We start from the raw sequence: 17477 nt of genomic DNA on the forward strand, positions 1-17477 counted from the left end.
CCGAACATGCATGCTTTCGGAGGGACCTTAGGCGCCCGAAAGTTTTGAGTGAGGGAAATGCAGGTTCGGCCGCCGAACTCCAAGTTCGGCCGCCGAACCTTGCATGCATGCGGAGGCACCTTCGGCCCCCGAACGTGGCCTGGCCAGCCACTATAAAAGGGACCCTTAGCCGAAATGGGCGAGGTTTTCTCCCATTTTCGGCCACAACAAGCTTCCGATCTCCCTCTCCTCAAATCTTGTGTTCTTTCACTAGATCTCCTCCATCTTTCTTGAGTTTTAAACCCACATTGCTAGTTTTAAGCTTTAAAGGCAAGTTTTGGAGCTTTGGAAACTCAGGAGCTCTCGTGCTTGGATCTCCGAGTTGAGTCGTCTCTTCCTCGATCTTCAAGAGGTAAGAACCGATCTTAAGCTCAATGTATGTTTTAAATGAGTTTCATGAAGTTTTAAGGGGTAGAGAAGCATGTTAGAGTTAGTTGAGCATATGTTAGGTTTATGTGATTTTTGAACAATGTGGCTTGCTTGAAGTGTTGTAGTTGGGGCATATGTTTGTATGAGGCCCCTAGGAACTGGTATGATGTGTATGCATGAGTAGAATCAAGTTTATGCAGGTTTTGAGGTGTTTTGGAGGCTGTGGACACAAGGGACCCAAGTTTCTGCCCTTCGGCAGAAACTCAGGTTCGGCCGCCGAAGTGACTTTCGGCCGCCGAACCCCCTTGTGGAGGCAGTTTCGGCTGCCGAAGCCTGCCCCCGAAACTCAAGGTTCGTCTCTGTCTGGGAGGTTCGGCCGCCGAAGGTGCCGCCGAACCTGCCTGACTTTCGTCTCTGGAGGGACTTTCGGCCGCCGAACCTGCCGCCGAAAGTGCCTTGTTCAGCCATTTCTTGCATGTATTCATGTGATGTTTTCAGGATGTTTTAGGGGGTTTTTGGGGAGCTTTTCAGAGTCACGTTCATGTATGTTTGGTGCCTCATTTGAGTCCACCTGTGTAGGTTCGGACCCGAGGAACCGAGACCCCCGGTTGTGAGATAGTTGTCCAGAGTTCGTTGTCAAAGCTTCAGTTACCAGGTGAGTGGAACAACCCCTTAAGTTTTAAAGTAATTGAATAAATGAATGAATCCTAAAGCATTGCTCATGCATCATTATGCCATGTAATATTTCAGGATGTTTGCATTAGAACTCACGAATATGCTGCATTGCATACTTTGTTGTTGATGTGGATGAATGTTGAATGATCCATTAGCCCTTGTATGACATGATAGCCTATGTGAGTCCAGGTGTGCCTACTACGGCTCTACGCCCCTGGCACTATGACTGATTATGAAAGTCCGGGTGTGCCTGCTACGGCTCTACGCCCCCGGCATGTATAAGTAAGAAAGATAGGGGCTAAATGGTGACAAGTTCATCCTTGTTGTGAAATGTTTGTGTTATGACGCATACATGAAAGCATGAATAAGAAAAAGAATGAAATTAAAAGTTGTTTGATAATAAAAATAAAATGAATAATAATGTACCTAAAAATGGAGGAATTAAAACAAATGTTTTTAGTTTCTGCTCACTGGGCTTTTAGCTCACCCCACTCCCATTATCCCCAGAGTTGCAGGTACAGGAGAGATCAAGAAGTCGGCTAGAGTGAAGTCAAGTCATTTGTATGTAATAGCTAGAGTATGTGGACATGATATATGATGTGAATGTAATGTAAAGTTTGAGCAGTTATGTTTATGTAACTATGTTATTGAGGATAGATTTGTGCTTGACCATAGTATATGTTAATCCCTTGGTATGTACATGATCTTATTATATGATGTGTATGTGAACCAACTCAACACAGATTTTACATTGCCATTGAGGCTTTGATGAAATCCCACAGAGGGATTAATGTTTATGTATATGATGAATACCGTGCATGCACAGGTTGAGTTTGGTGTATGAAGAAAAAGAAAAGTTTTAATTCTTCAGTATGTTTGTTGATCATGTATGGGATTAAACAGGTATACAGGATGTATGTAGGCTTGCTACGGGTCCCGGCGGCCTTAAGCCGATCTGGATCCTAGTGCCGGTAACGGGTCGGATTTCCGGGTCGTTACAGTCTCTGTCTGGGACTTTCGGCCGCCGAAGGTGCCGCTGAACCTGCCCTGTTCAGCCTTCCTTTGCATATTTTTGCATAATTATTTTGAGGTGTTTTAAGGGGTTTTTGGGGGATGTTTTTAGAGTTATGTTCTAGTTGTTTGGTCCTTCATTTGAGTCCACCTGTGTAGGTTCGGACCCGAGGAACCGAGGACCCCAGCAGTGAGTCAGCTGCTTCAGTCATTGTCAAAGCTAGCCAAGAGGTGAGTAGAATAAACCTTTACGTTTTAAAGCGAATAAATTATAAAGTTTTTAGCATGTTCATGCATCATGAATGCCATGTGATGAATTAGGTTGTTTGCATTAGAATTCACGAATATGTTGCATTGTATCTATGATGTTGATGTGGATTGGTTATTGGATGATCCTTTAGTCCTCATATGGTATGATGATGTTACGGCATGATATGGTATGGAAGTCCAGGTTGTACCCATTCTACGTCCCTGGCACTATGTAAGAGAATGTCCAGGTTGTACCCATTCTACGTCCCTGGCACATTGGAAATGTTATGATATGTTATGTTAAGAGAAAGACCGGTTGTACCCATTCTACGTCCCGACACTTTGGAATGTAGAGGACTATTGGTGACAATACCATCCGAGATGTGATTTGTTGTGATGTGTTGCATTACATGATGGCATGAGAATTTAAATGTTGTTTTTCATTATTCTGCTCACTGGGCTCTAGTAGCTCACCCATTTTCCCTAATCCCCCAGGATTGCAGGTATGGGCTAGACAGAGAAGTCAAGAAGAGTAAAGTCATATGTTTGTAATAGATAGAAAGTGGACATGATAATTTGTAAGATGATGTAAAGTTTGAATAGTCATGCTATGTATAATGATATTGAGGATTAGAAGTTGTGCTTGATCCTATGGATGTTGTTATCCCTTTTAATACATGATCTTAGATGTTTTATGATGTAGATGTAAACCAACTCAACACATGTTATGCCACCCATTGGGGGCATTGATGAGATTTCACAGAGGGGTCAAGGTTATGGTTATGTTTATGTTTAGTGCATGTACAGGTTGAGTTTGGTGCATGAGAAAATGTATGAAAGAAAAGTTATAATTTTTCTTATGTATATTGTTGATCATGTATGGGATTAAACAGGTTTTCAGGTTATGTCAAGCTTGCTACGGGTCCCGGCGGCCTTAAGCAGATCTGGATCCTAGCGCCGGTAGCGGTCCGATTTTCGGGTCGTTACAGGACAAATTCTATCTTGATTGCTCAATATCCTCTACATAATTTCTATTATGCTCAATCATAACCTTTATGATTATCCGATTAAAGACAATGTTTGGTTATATCAAAACATAACAGTCCTTATGTTGGAAACTATGACAATCTCAAGTCAAAGGATTAAAACATAATCATCTTGAGATTCACTTATGACAATAACCTATGTAGTGATCTCAATATGGGTCCATCCAATACTTTGTTCTAAAAAATATAACCCTAAAAAAAAATGAATTGTTACAACAATAATATTTTAGTAAGCTAAGATTCATATTTCACCTAATTCCAAGTCAGCTTTGGCATGACGCTTAGAATTAAGTTATTTAGGTAGGTAATTCCTTACTAATTACATCTAATGTAACTCTTAGATATGAGGTGTTGACATCATATGTCAAAAGCATGTTTTACCCCTCTAATGCCTTAGACCTAAAGCCATTTTGATAGCCTAATTAAGTCCAACCAAATTAAATAAATGAGTAACTATTACTCATCCTATATGTATATATATATATAAACACTATCATGCATAGCATCACATACTAATATATGACAAAATATGTAAACGTGACATAGCATGGCCAAAATCTAAAATGATCTTCATAGGCCAATATAAAGATCATAAGGAGCAACCTAGATGTAATCTTATTACATTAGTTGCAATGGAACATATTTTTATATCTTGAGCTTGCTTGTCCAAACTATTGAATCTATTCGTCATTGGAGGCAACTCCACCATCACCATGGAAGCACGAATCTTCTCTCCTCTATCTTGTGGATCTCCATTTACAAAATAAAAGAAAACCTATACTATTACATTAAACTAAACGACACGCAGGTCGTATTTAAAAAAATTACATCCCATATAAAAACCCAATCTCATAGGTTAATAAGACCATGTTATGCTCCATACCAAAACTTCATATAATCACAACATGTTTCATATAATCACCACATGTTTCATATAAACATGTTATAAACTTATTAGTTTAAAGTGTATTTATTGCGGAAACGATATCTAAGGCGCTACGCATGTAACGACCCGAAAATCGGACCGCTACCGGCGCTAGGATCCAGGTCGGCTTAAGGCCACCGGGACCCGTAGCAAGCCTGACATGCAACCTGAAAACCTGTTTAATCCCATACACGATCAACAACATACATAAAAATTAAAACTTTTCTTTCATTCATACACCAAACTCAACCTGTGTATGCACTGAACATAATCATAAACATTGGCCCCTTAGTGGGACCTCATCAATGCCCCCAATGGGTGGCATAACATGTGTTGAGTTGGTTTACATAAGCATTACAAAACCTCTAAGATCATGTATTAAAAGGGATACCATACACATAGGGTCAAGCACAATCTCTAATCCTCAATATCATTACATTACATAACTATTCATAACTTTACAATTTCATCATGTCCACATTCTATCTATTACATATAAACGACTTCAATACTCTTGCGGACCTCCTGGTCTACCCTGTACCTGCATACCTGGGGTTAAGGGGAAAGGGGTGAGCTACTAGAGCCCAGTGAGCAGAATAATAAAACATTTAAACATATGATAACATGAAATGCATCACATCACAACTAATCATATCAAGGATGAACTTGTCACCATTTAGCCCTCTACATATTCCAATCATGCCAGGGGCGTAGTGCAGGCCACACCTGGTCTTTCTCTTATACATAACATAACATACATAATCCATGGTGCCGGGGGCGTAGTGCAGGCCACGTCCGGTCTTTCTCTTACATAGTGCCAGGGGCGTAGTGCAGGCCACACCTGGACTTCCATACCATATCATCATGTCATAACATATGAGGGCTAATGGATCATTCAACATTCATCCACATCAACAACATATTATGCAATGCAACATATTCGTGTAACTAATGCAATCAGCCTATTACATATAAACATGATGTATGAATATGCTTTAAGCATTTGATTTTGTAAGATAAAAGGTTTAATTTAGTTCTACTCACCTCTGGCTAGCTCTGACACTGACTGAAGCAGCTGACTCACTGCTGAGGTCTTCGGTTCCTCAGGTCCGAACCTACACAGGTGGACTCAAATGAGGGACCAACATACTATAATATGACTCTGAAAACACCCCCCAGAAACCCTCTAAAACACCTCAAACATCCATGCAAGAACATGCAAAGGAAGGCTGGACAGGGCACTTTCGGCGGCAGGTTCAGCGGCCGAAAGTCCCTCCAGAGCCGAAAGTCAGGCAGGTTCGGCGGCACCTTCGGCGGCCGAAACTCCCAGACAGAGGCGAAACTCATGCATGTTCGGCGGCACTTTCGGCGTCCGAAACTCCCAGACAGAGATGAAAGTCTCCTTTCGGGGGCAAGCTTCGGCAGCCGAAGGCTGCTTCCACAAGAGGGTTCGGCGGACGAAAGTCCTTTCGGCTGCCGAACCTGGTTTCTCCCAAAGGGCAGAAACTTGGTTCAAACATGCACAAATGCCTCCAAACTCATACCATCATGCATTTAGCTCAACCAAAACATGCATACAAGCTCCTAGGGGTCTCAAACTACCTTAAACCCCAACTACAACACACAACAACAACACATTGCTCAAAATCACAACATAAGCTCATAAACCTAACCATAAGCTAAACATGCATTCTACCTCATAGATCTTACATAAAACTTACTTAAAACATGCAATGAGCTTAAGATCGGCTCTTACCTCTTGAAGATCGAGACAGAGACGGCCTAAACTCGGAGATGGGAGAGATTTGAGTTCTTGAACCTCAAAGCTCCAAAACTTGCTCAAAACTTGAAAATCTTCAAAACAAGATGAAAACTTGTGAAAATCGTGAAAGATTTGAAGGAAAAGACTCAAGATTGGTGAGGGACGGCGGAGAACTCACCTTGGCCGACAATGGGGAGAAAAGCTCGCCCATTTTCGGCTAAGGGACCCTTTTATAGTGGCTGGCCAGGCCACGTTCGGGGGCCGAACGTACCTCCGCATGCATGCCATGTTCGGCGGCCGAACTTGAGGTTCGGCGGCCGAACCTGGACTTCCCTCAGTTATGCCTTCGGGGGCCTAAGACACACCCGAAATGCATGCATGTTCGGCGGCCGAACTTTGAGTTTCGGCGGCCGAACCTGAGTTTTCCTCCAAGGTTGTTTTCATTCAAAAACTCATTTCCTCTTTACTTAAAATCATAAAAACACATTAAAACCTTATATGAAAACATGTTTCTACCCTACTAGAGGCTTCCGACATCCGAGATTCCACCGGACGGTAGGAATTCCGATACCGGAGTCTAGCCGGGTATTACAACGCACACAGTGGTCCCGCTAAGCTAAATAGAAACATTAATCGCATTAACAATAATCTGCCTAAATTTCCTTATTCTGCATATCAGTCAGAATGATTTTACTAATTTGATCAGTAATTGTTTGATCATATCAAACAATCATTGACTATACGAAAATGATACCATCGTTTATTAATCATATTAACAAACAACAGTAACGCATATGTGTTAATCACCATTAACATCTTTCTGAAACCCTTAATCGAATAACCTGTTAATCATATTAACACTTATGATCAAAATAATATTTTGTTAATCTAATTAATAGAAAAATATGTGTATACTGTGTGAAAACGATTTTCATATAAAACCTACAGATATCATGGATTCATATCATATATAAATCTGTCGTTTTTAACATCATATGTAAAATGAACTATACAGTTTAATTTTCATGCCATTTGAATAAACATATATCACATATAGCACATCAATCATAACATTTCGACTTAAACAAAAAGCACAACTTGACTTTGATACCATTGTTAGAGAACCTAGAGATTACTGCAACCTAAACTATGCAGTAGAAAATAAAAATCTCTGGTTCCCTTTTTAGAATCCGAGTGCTTCGTTTAATTTGAAAGAAAGGATAAGAGACTAACCTTTTTCAATTGATGATAGGAGACAGTTCCGGACTGATGGTGCTACTTCTGAAACGAACACCCTTAATGGTATCCATACGAACGTTTCCGTCTAAAGTGCTAGCTCTCTCAACTGATGGATAAGCTATATGCTCTCTAATCTGCAGCCCAGAAAAACGATTACTCCGAAAACCCTTGCTCCCGCGATTGAATGAAGGTTTTTTATTCATTTTTTTAGTCTGTTTATTTTCCCACAATTCTTTTTGTAAAATAGTTATGTTCATAACCAACTATCACAATCTCCCAAATACTCGAATATCTATGTGATAAGTCCATTTTGAAAATGAAAACCAAAAAATCCTTGATCTGTAACAGTTACAGATATACTGCAGATCTTTTAAATATTATTACCTTATAATAATAAATAATTAATATTAATAATAATAATATCTTTATTATTATTAATTATACTAATGGGCTTTTAGCCCATTAATATGACACAGCACATCAATGACGTTCTTTTGTGTGACCCAATAGGCTCACATTAATTGGCAATAGGCCCAGTCCCACAAGACCCATAAATTATAAGTGGCTTCTAGCAAAATATTATGACTACTCAATTAATATGAGAATCGATAGTCCGATAAAGCCTAATAAATAGAATATGTATTAATCCATTTGTCACATGATATTTAGTTTGAATATAAGTCATGGTCATTGTCAAACTTATAATGTTCAAACTTATGATTTCTCGATCTCTAAGTACACTGATAAAACCAAATGATATTGATCACACTATCAATTCATTTGAGCATAGCCATGCTCAGAAGATATCTCTCTCAAAGAGAGGGACAAATTTTATCTTGATTGTTCAATATCCTCTACACAATTTCTATTATGCTCAATCATAACTTTTATGATTATCCGATTAAAGACAAAATTTGGTTATATGAAAACATAACAGTCCTTATGTTGGAAACTATGACAATCTCAAGTCAAAGGATTAAAACATAACTATCTTGAGATTCACTTATGACAATAACCCATGTAGTGATCTCAATGTGGGTCCATCCAATACTTTGTTTTCTAACAAGTATCTATGATTATTGAATTATAAAATATGAATGACCTTACATTTATACAACTGCATGACTTGATTTGGCACTTATCACCCACTGACACATAAAAATTTCATTTGCCTTATAAAATGATTTCATTATATCTGTCATGAGTATTCCTATTATATGTGAATGAGTATATATGTTGTTATTCACCCACTGGGCATAAGCTCAGCGCATTGGATTTTCCATGCGCAGGTAATAGATAGAGGAAGCAACAGTTAGGAGGTCTGGTTCTGCATCAGCACAGAGACATCATCATAACCAGTCAGTCACAAGATTTGTACAGAGGTTGTTTATGGTTGGCATGTACATTAATAGTCTACCAAGAGTCTGTAAATGAGTGGTGTAAATAGTACAAATATATACAAATGTGTTGACTAATTTAAGTTATTATGTTCTATTTATGGATTGGATAATGTGAAATGAGCAAATATTGAGATTTTATGACTATTTTTCACAGGGATAATTGCTAATAAACAGGGGAGACTTTTGCGGTTTCTCCATTTAAAATTATTTTGTGAATCAACATGCATTGAAACAAACTAAAGAACAATTTATAAGGTCAAAGCTATCTTAAGTCCACATATGTAATTGCATATAGTATAGTATGTGGCATCCTTTACTAAGTTATTGTATAGACGGGTAAGGGGTGTTACAATTATATCAACATACATATAATCATCTCATGATTATCAATCAATAATCATACTAGTCATATTTTATTATTATCACCATAATAATAAGTAACCAGGGATGTTAATCATTATGTCAGTCATGAATATGCACTTCTCGATGTCATACTTATTTCGTTCAGATGTCAGTCAAAGAAGGAAGACTTGGCCCAACAGGGTCAGCCTAGGAGCCCAATTGATCCCTGAGCTCTTTTTTAGCTCGACTACCACAAAGGCCTCAGCCCAGCCCTTTATCGAGTCTTTGTACCCAGTGAAAATAGACAACCCTCCCCGGGGACCAAAGTAGTAAAATTCATAATTGGATCTAAGGAGACAAAAGAAGGTGAAAAACAATGCGATAGAGGGGGCAAAACCCCAACACAAACAGAGAGACTTGAAACAGTATATGAAGAAGATGGAGTTGGGGGACAACATACGGGGGGTCATTCTGAAGTGATTGAAGACCTCAATGAAGAAAGGGGTGAAAGGGAATATCAGCCCAAAATCGTGCTGCTTAACAATGAAAACTAAGCTACAACCTTGTTGGGCATCTATTAAGCCCGCCGGAGGTGGATTGAGAAGAACAATCCTCTCATTAGGAAGGGGGGCCCTAATCCTTTAGACAGTGGTGTCAGCGTACTCGTTAGAGAAGAAATTAAAGAGGGAAGAAGAGACGGAAGACACCAAACCCACGACATTAGGGATCCTAACGGAAGTCATGAGAAGAGTGAGACGTACCTCGAAGCAAGAAAGCAGAGATTACAAAGGAGAAGGAGAGCAAGTTAGCAGAAGCAGCACAAGAAGAAGAATCGAGAGCAAAATCAAAAGTATGAATTTGAAATGGGTAAAGGCAGAGAGAAGACATTTTGACAAAAGTACTCCTAGAGATGCACAGTAACAATCGGGGCTTCGGGATTTACCTCCTTATTAATCATGGAATAATTAATGAGTAGGTAAAGGGGTACTTGATAACCATTGGGTCTCGGATACTCAGGCCACAGTTGAGTCCATGAGCAAAGACCAAGCTACAGCACTGTGAAAGCCCAACACATCTATCCACCCATGTAAGAGCCGTCCAAGCCCTGCACCAGCAGGAGGGATAGAGCAAAGCTCGGGCCCAACTGAAAGGGATCCTGCTCAACTAACTTGATGGGTTAGTGGGACAACAAACCTCTACACATCCAGGATCATGTCAACATAGGCGTCGAAGGGAATTAAATGACCACCTGACAATGAAAAAAGACGCAGTACGTCTATACGTACAACTCTGCGTGACAATGACATGTTATACTGTAGCAAGGTGGTGGTTACACGTCACTAGATGAAAAAAGGAAAAAAGAGAATAAAGGAAGGAGTACATGAGCCATTCGGCCTAAGTTCACACACACATACCCTAATCCTATCTTCTATTAGATCTTAGGACATCAGTAATAATAACGATAATATATTTTGAATGGTATAAATAAGTAGATTAAAGCAAACTCATCATTTAACTTGTTATTCACTAAAAAAAACTAAAATAATGGTCACTAAGGTATAGAGGATTAGCTTATAATGACTAAATTTTTTGGTCGGTATTGATTAAGAATTTAACTTTATATTTTAATTGTGAAAGTATTTCTAGTTGTTGTTACTTTGAAGAGACCACTACAATAATACAACTTTATAATTTAAAATAGTGAAAGGATAACCGGTTGCAATTAAATTTTTAACAACTAAATTATGTGCTTTTCTTAAATCGTGATATATTATTTTTTTCGGTTCCCTTAAATTTTTAATGGTGAAACCTATTACGATAATATGTAACGGGATAAATGTGATCCCTATTTAATTTTTGCGATGGATATTTACCTTTTATTGATCGGATTTCCCTTCACCGATCAAATGCCATTTTCTTATATTGCAATGAAATCTTAAGATTTATATACACCTTCAAATATTATTAAGGAATATCTATAATTTAGTATCTAGATACTATCATTATTTATAAGTTAATTCCTGCATTTTCATAAACCTATTAAAATGTCTTGAACCTTTGTTTCTGTTAACAGTTTAGTCCTTCCATTCATATTTTACCATTTATACCATTAAAAGACCACAAAAGGACCAAATTACTCATGTTAATTAATTCATATTCTTTCTCAAATCCCCTAAACGTTTCTTCCACCCAACAAAAAATTTTCTTAATGCAAGTAACCCCACCCCACATCCAATGGGAATGCAAGCCATCAAGCCCTTTACATCACCAAACCGATGCCGACCAGCCTCTCTCTTTGGCACCATATGCCAATAGCTCCTACACACCAGATTGTGATATCTCATTCATTTTTCTCCGATTCGCCCCACCATCGATCTCCTCGATGTAGGGCCTTCGTCTTAACCAACGGAAGTCTGTCAAATCCCCTATTCTCTTTCTCAGTATAGTGGACGGATATACACTAGTATCTTCATGGATTGCTTTTAATTGAGGTTTTAATGGGCAAGTTTGGAGGTTATGTACTTAAGAACAACCATTGCTCTCTTCTTTCTTTTTTGTGGTGGGTGAGGTTGTTTGCCGATTCTAGTTGCAATCAATCTCTCCTCTGCTTCCAATCAATCTCATCTCTTACTACCGTATATAATTTCTTATGGGCAAGTAAATTGGATTTTGGGTTTGGTTTGGGTGATTGATATAAGAAATTTTAAGCAAGTTTCTTGTATTTGAATTTTTTCATTGATTGTAGTTGTTTGATTCTACATATTATTTTGTTTTTTTTTATTTGGGCTTTTATTGATGCTTTTGAATAATGGTTTGATGGATGAGATATTTGGTCTCTCCTCACCCTCCAATTGAAATAATGGTTTGTCTACTAGTTTAGCATTTGCTGTTTCTGTTGATCAAACTGTAGAGTTGAATAGGATTGGATTGGAGGAGTGAATTCTCTTATCATAAGAATGGTAGTTTAGGATTTTAAAAATTTTCTCTCAATTTGCCACAATTTTAACATAAAAAAATGGTGAAATTTTATGAAAGCATTATTTCGTTAAGGGAAATAAAAAATAAAAATATTTTAATAAATTTTTAAAAATATATGAATTAACTTATAAATAATGATAATCTCTCAATTATTAAATAGATTTTAGTTAAGTTTTACCATCATCATAATCAAACATTTTAAGTTCAACAATTTCCTCTTTTTAATGATGCAAAACTTAATTGAATCTTAAAAATAATTAAATAAAAATATGTATGTATAAAAATATAAGAATATATGCATATCACTGATGGTAGATTTATAGCGAATAAAACAGGCTGTTTTTGCAGTCAGATGAAGGTTAAGTGTGCTGAGGCAGTGCCTTTTCGAGAGGCATTGAGCTGGATTAAAGAGTGCGGATGGGATCAAGTTCTTTTCGAATCGGATGCTCAGGTTCTTATTGTGTCCATTAACAATGCTTCATTAGATGATTTATCACCTTTTGGTCTTTTAGTTCAAGATTGTAAATTGCTTCTATCCAGTTATGAGGAAGCAAGATGTGCTTTTATTCACAGGTCTGCGAATGATGTCGCTCATATTCTAGCAATATCGGCTCATTCTGAGTCAGGTCAAGGAGTTTGGGTTCATGTCTCTCCTCCTCATATAGTTTCCTTGATCGCTTTGAATTAATAATATTTCTTTCATTTAAAAAAAAAAAAAAAAAAAGCCCATCCTCACATCAAATAATTAATTGCTTTTTACTGGAAGCTATCTGATTTTTTATTTTAATTGGATTTTCACTTGCAATTTTACAACCTTGAAATAACTACAACCAGTACACTCTTGCTAGGTCGGGCAACAAACTCTGCTAGGTTCAGCAAATCCTGATAAGAAAACTCTGTAGTTTTTTTTTTTTTTAAAGAAACTCAGTAGTTCATAAATTATAAATTACCGAGAACAGTTATAAATTACCAAATAAGCTATGGTGTTTATCCTAATAGACGAGGAAATGGACCAACCAGATACAGCCTACTGTTTTTTTTTTTTTTTTTTTTTTTTTTTTTTTTTTTGTTAGTGAGGGGAAAGCTGGCTCCAAGCACCAACGGCTTAGGTAGCTTTATTTATAATCCATTATATTCTGTTTTTCCATTTTCGCATTCACCTTCTTCTCTCTCAACCATTCGTTTCTCATTTCTGTGACATGGGTTCTCTTCTACGTACACCACCTTTTTTTTCCATTCAGTTTCTTCCTTGTTTTCTTTCCTACAAGCTTGAGGAGTCTCTTTTCTTTACGTTAAAGAATGTCAAAGTTAAACAATTCATCCCTGCAATCTCTAGAAGGTCAGCGAATTCATCTTGAGAAGGAGCTTGCTTTTGGTGCATCATTTGTATGCGAGGCTTTGGGTCATATTAATTCAAGGGGCTTATGGCTTGGAGATGATCCTCTATCTTTCTCTGTCCCTCTCTTGTTATTGCAGCTATCCCTCATTTCCATCTTTACACGCTCCATTTACATTTTTCTCAAGCCTTTTGGTCAGCCTTCCATTGTTTCTCAGATCCTTGTAAGCTTCTCTATATATATATGCAAATTCTTCCTATCTTTATGTTCTTACTTTCTTGATGTATATCTAATATCAGTTCTTTAAAGAAATGTGTGTATATATACACACACTTTCGGTGGATTTCGTGGCATCTAGTTAATGGGTGAGATAAGTTACGATATATATATACATATATATATATATCTTTTTTCTTGAATCTGTAGTTAAACCATAGAAACTTTGCGTCATGTTATTTCACCTATTGGTAGGCATAGACAAATTTGAATTGGGAAAGAGTGTATTATAATGAAATTGGAAAATCTTCTTCCTTGGTATTGTTGAAATTGAAGGCTAACTTGATTATGCAGGCTCTGTCTATAAAGGGTTTATCTGACAATTCATATTTATTGTTTTGCTTCATTAGGGTGGTGTAATTCTAGGTCCATCAGTTCTTGGGTATAACATTACCTTCGCAGAAAAAGTGTTCCCATCCAAGGGAAGGACCACTCTGGAAACCTTGTCAGTATTTGGCTTCATACTATTTATATTCCTAATTGGGGTGAAGACAGATCCAACAGTGATTCTAAGATCAGGTAAACGACCACTTGCCATAGGAATTTCAGCCTTCTGCCTTCCCTATGCATTGGGCGCATTCATCAGATTAATCCTCTGCAATCATCTCTCATTGAATCATAGCACCTGCAAGGTTCTTGCTTTGGTAGCAAGATTGCAATCTGTAACAGCTTTTCCTGTAATTGCAACCTTTCTTGCTGAGCTAAAGCTCCTCAATTCTGAGATTGGAAGACTTGCAAGTTCCTCTTCAATGATATGTGATCTATGCTTTTGGATTTCAATGTCGCTGACTTATGCAGCAGATATAGCTAGTGAAAAATCGCTAAAAACATCCGTTGGTTCTTTTTTCTCTGTTACTCTACTTCTCGGTATTATAGTGTTTGGAATTCGTCCAGCAGCTTTATGGGTAGTTCGAAATACTCCAGAAGGAAAACCTGTGAAAGAGATTTACACATTAGTAGTGCTTATGGCTTTGATGGGTTGTGTATTCATCGGTGAAGTTGTTGGTATAGATGCTCTAATCTCATCTTTCCTTGTAGGTTTGGTAATACCAGATGGGCCACCTTTAGGAGCTGCCTTAGTAGAGAGGCTTGATTGCTTTGTATCAGTATTGCTAACGCCAATCTTTTTTACACTATGTGGATTAAAAACAAATGTTTTTACCATTAAGAAATGGAGGAATGTTGGTATAATTCAAGTGGTTGTGTGTGTTGGTTTTTTTGGGAAACTTATAGGGACCATGCTACCTCCACTCTTTTGCAGAATGCCCTTCAGAGACGTCCTCTCTCTAGGTCTTATCATGAACTCCAGAGGCATTGTTGAACTTATTTTACTCAATGATTGGAGGAGTGACAATGTAAGCCAATCTTACCTATTCCTTCTTTTACTTGAGTGCATCTAATATAAACTTGACTTTATATGAGAATAACTTCAATAATCATTAGATTAAATATTTATATCAACATTTATATGCAGAATTAATTAAAATGTATATAATAAGTACATGAATATAAATGTAAATGTTAACATAACAGTTGTTTAATTCATACTCATATATATGAGACCTAGCTTTATATATGCAACAGTCCGGACCAAACTAACCAAATAACTTTTGAACCCACTTTTGACTTGATCTAAAATGGTTAACCAAATTATTTAATGTTTCGTACTAACTATTATATATAATTCGAAATTACTGTAATATGCTATATGCTGATGTGAGATGTATTTAAATTAATTTGGGCCGGACCGTTTCAATATAACTTTACCTTAAAAAAGGAAATTATTTTTGCAACCAAGAGCTAAGAAGATTGCCTTTTATATGATTGATGGATTGAGGTAACTGCATTATGTGCAGGTGCTGAACGATGAATGCTTCGCCATTATGATCATCTCTGTGGTGGCCATAACAGGAGTAATCTCACCCCTTGTGAAATCTCTATATGATCCTTCAAGGAGGTTTCTAGCCTACAAGAGAAGAACAATACAACACCACTCACATAATCAAGAACTACGAATACTTGCATGTATTCATAGCCAAGAAAATATTCACACGATGATCACCCTCCTAGATGCTTCAAACCCGACTAAAGAGAATCCCATCTCTTTGCTTGTCCTCCACTTAATCAAGCTTGCTGGACGTGCCTCTTCTCTACTAGTGGCCCACATGCCACGTGACAAACCTTCTCAAAATCCGACCCAATCAGAAAGAATCTTCAATGCATTTAAAAAATTTGAACATGAAAACAGTGGACAAGTTTCAGTGCATTGCTACAAAGGCATTTCACCTCGTACTACTATGCACAATGATGTGTGTTCACTTGCTTTGGAACACAGGATATCTTTTATAATTATGCCGTTTCACAAGCAACGCATAAATGGGAAAAAGGTAGACTCTTCTCATTTATATAGACATCTCAACATGAATGTGCTTGACAAGGCACCCTGCTCTGTTGGGGTCCTGGTGGATCGTGGGAACCCGATGAATTTTCCATTTTGGCTAGTAGAGGCATGTTTTTATAAGGTTTGTGTGCTTTTTTTGGGGGGTGCTGATGATAGAGAAGCACTAGCATATGCTCAACGTATGTTGAAGCATCCCCGTGTACGAGTCAGTCTTTTACATTTCAAATCTACAAGCTTAGGTGAAGGAGCTATAGATATTGTAGGTGGCACAGCAAGGAGCAAAGTGCTTGATTCTGAAATACTGCAAGAATATAAGCTCCAAGCGCAGATAAATGAGCGTGCTGCTTACAAGGAGGAGGAGGTGGTGAACCGTAGAGATGTTCTTGATGTGATTGAATCAATGGACGCTGCTTATGACCTTGTGATGGTTGGAAAGCGACATGGAGAATCACAGTTGATGGATGATCTTAGAAAATGGAATGAGGATAAAGGGTTAGGTGAAGTAGGAGAGATAATTGCAGCGAGAGACTTTAAACTTAGAGCTTCTGTTTTGGTGGTACAACAACAGACTAGAGTTTGGGGCTTGCGTGATCCTGAGATGAATAAAACTGAGATTTATAGAAAAATAATTCAGAAGGAAGAGTTAAAATTTACTCAGTAGTCATATATTGTATATCTTCTTTCGTTTTACATAAACTCTGCAACAACCAGCTTTACATAAATTATAAGATAGGGTGTCCATTTTAATTTTTGGTCTTTTGGATTTTTTTCTATCTTCTATTTTATCTCATGACTTCTAGCTTGTCTTGGATTTGTGCCTAATACCAAGAGCAATAGGCCACATTATCACCAGAGGCAGCCAAGCAAACTACATATATGCCTACTAGGATTTTGAGGCTCAATAACATTATCCTAATATAAACCACATGTTATTACGGAAATATACGACGCAAGTATTAAAAAAAAAAAATTAGTGATGGTTCTATAACACGGCCCAATCACAAATACATAGCAAAAAGACAGAGCAGGAAAGTAAAAACAAATAAATAAATAAATAAAATCCAAATCTTCTACATGCTAAACAAAACAGAACATATGAAAGGGGCAACTGTAGAAGAAAAATAGGGAGAGAAGCTAAAGCTCTAAGCAAATTCAATTAAGAAAACGAATATGGCATTTTCTATCCGAAGTGCTGAAGATGAGTCTCCATGGATGAAGAGGTAATCTTCAAGGTTTTGGGTTTTCTCTATGAATGCCCATAACCTGTTCAACCTTATTCCTAGGACAGTTGCCTTTCTTCGCAACTTTTTCTTTCAAGCTTTTTCTCTCAAAACTAACCATTCTAATGTCCAGGAACCTACCTCAACGTACACAACCCCTTCTTCACCATCCTGGTGTTTCATCTCCATGTTGTTTTGCTCATTCCT

General features: G+C 37.6%; 1 protein-coding gene across 1 annotated transcript; it reads left to right on the forward strand.

Annotated features, from left to right (window-relative positions):
* Nucleotides 1-13126: 13126 nt before the first annotated feature.
* Nucleotides 13127-16779, forward strand: LOC110605772 (cation/H(+) antiporter 15). Its single transcript, XM_021744404.2, has 3 exons — nucleotides 13127-13596; nucleotides 14000-15004; nucleotides 15506-16779. Exons 1-3 carry the CDS (start codon nucleotides 13336-13338, stop codon nucleotides 16709-16711), a joined length of 2472 nt encoding a protein of 823 aa, XP_021600096.1. The 5' UTR covers nucleotides 13127-13335; the 3' UTR covers nucleotides 16712-16779.
* The last annotated feature ends 698 nt before the right edge of the window (nucleotides 16780-17477 follow it).

This window comes from Manihot esculenta, chromosome 18 (assembly GCF_001659605.2).
Source record: "Manihot esculenta cultivar AM560-2 chromosome 18, M.esculenta_v8, whole genome shotgun sequence".
In the NCBI taxonomy this organism is placed as follows: domain Eukaryota; kingdom Viridiplantae; phylum Streptophyta; class Magnoliopsida; order Malpighiales; family Euphorbiaceae; genus Manihot; species Manihot esculenta.

Coding starts and splice junctions, on each gene's coding strand:
- LOC110605772 (XM_021744404.2), top strand. CDS start 13,336: ATGTCAAAGTTAAACAATTCATCCCTGCAATCTCTAGAAGGTCAGCGA. Junction 13,597..13,999: donor CCATTGTTTCTCAGATCCTT/GTAAGCTTCTCT, acceptor TTGCTTCATTAG/GGTGGTGTAATTCTAGGTCC. Junction 15,005..15,505: donor ATGATTGGAGGAGTGACAAT/GTAAGCCAATCT, acceptor CATTATGTGCAG/GTGCTGAACGATGAATGCTT.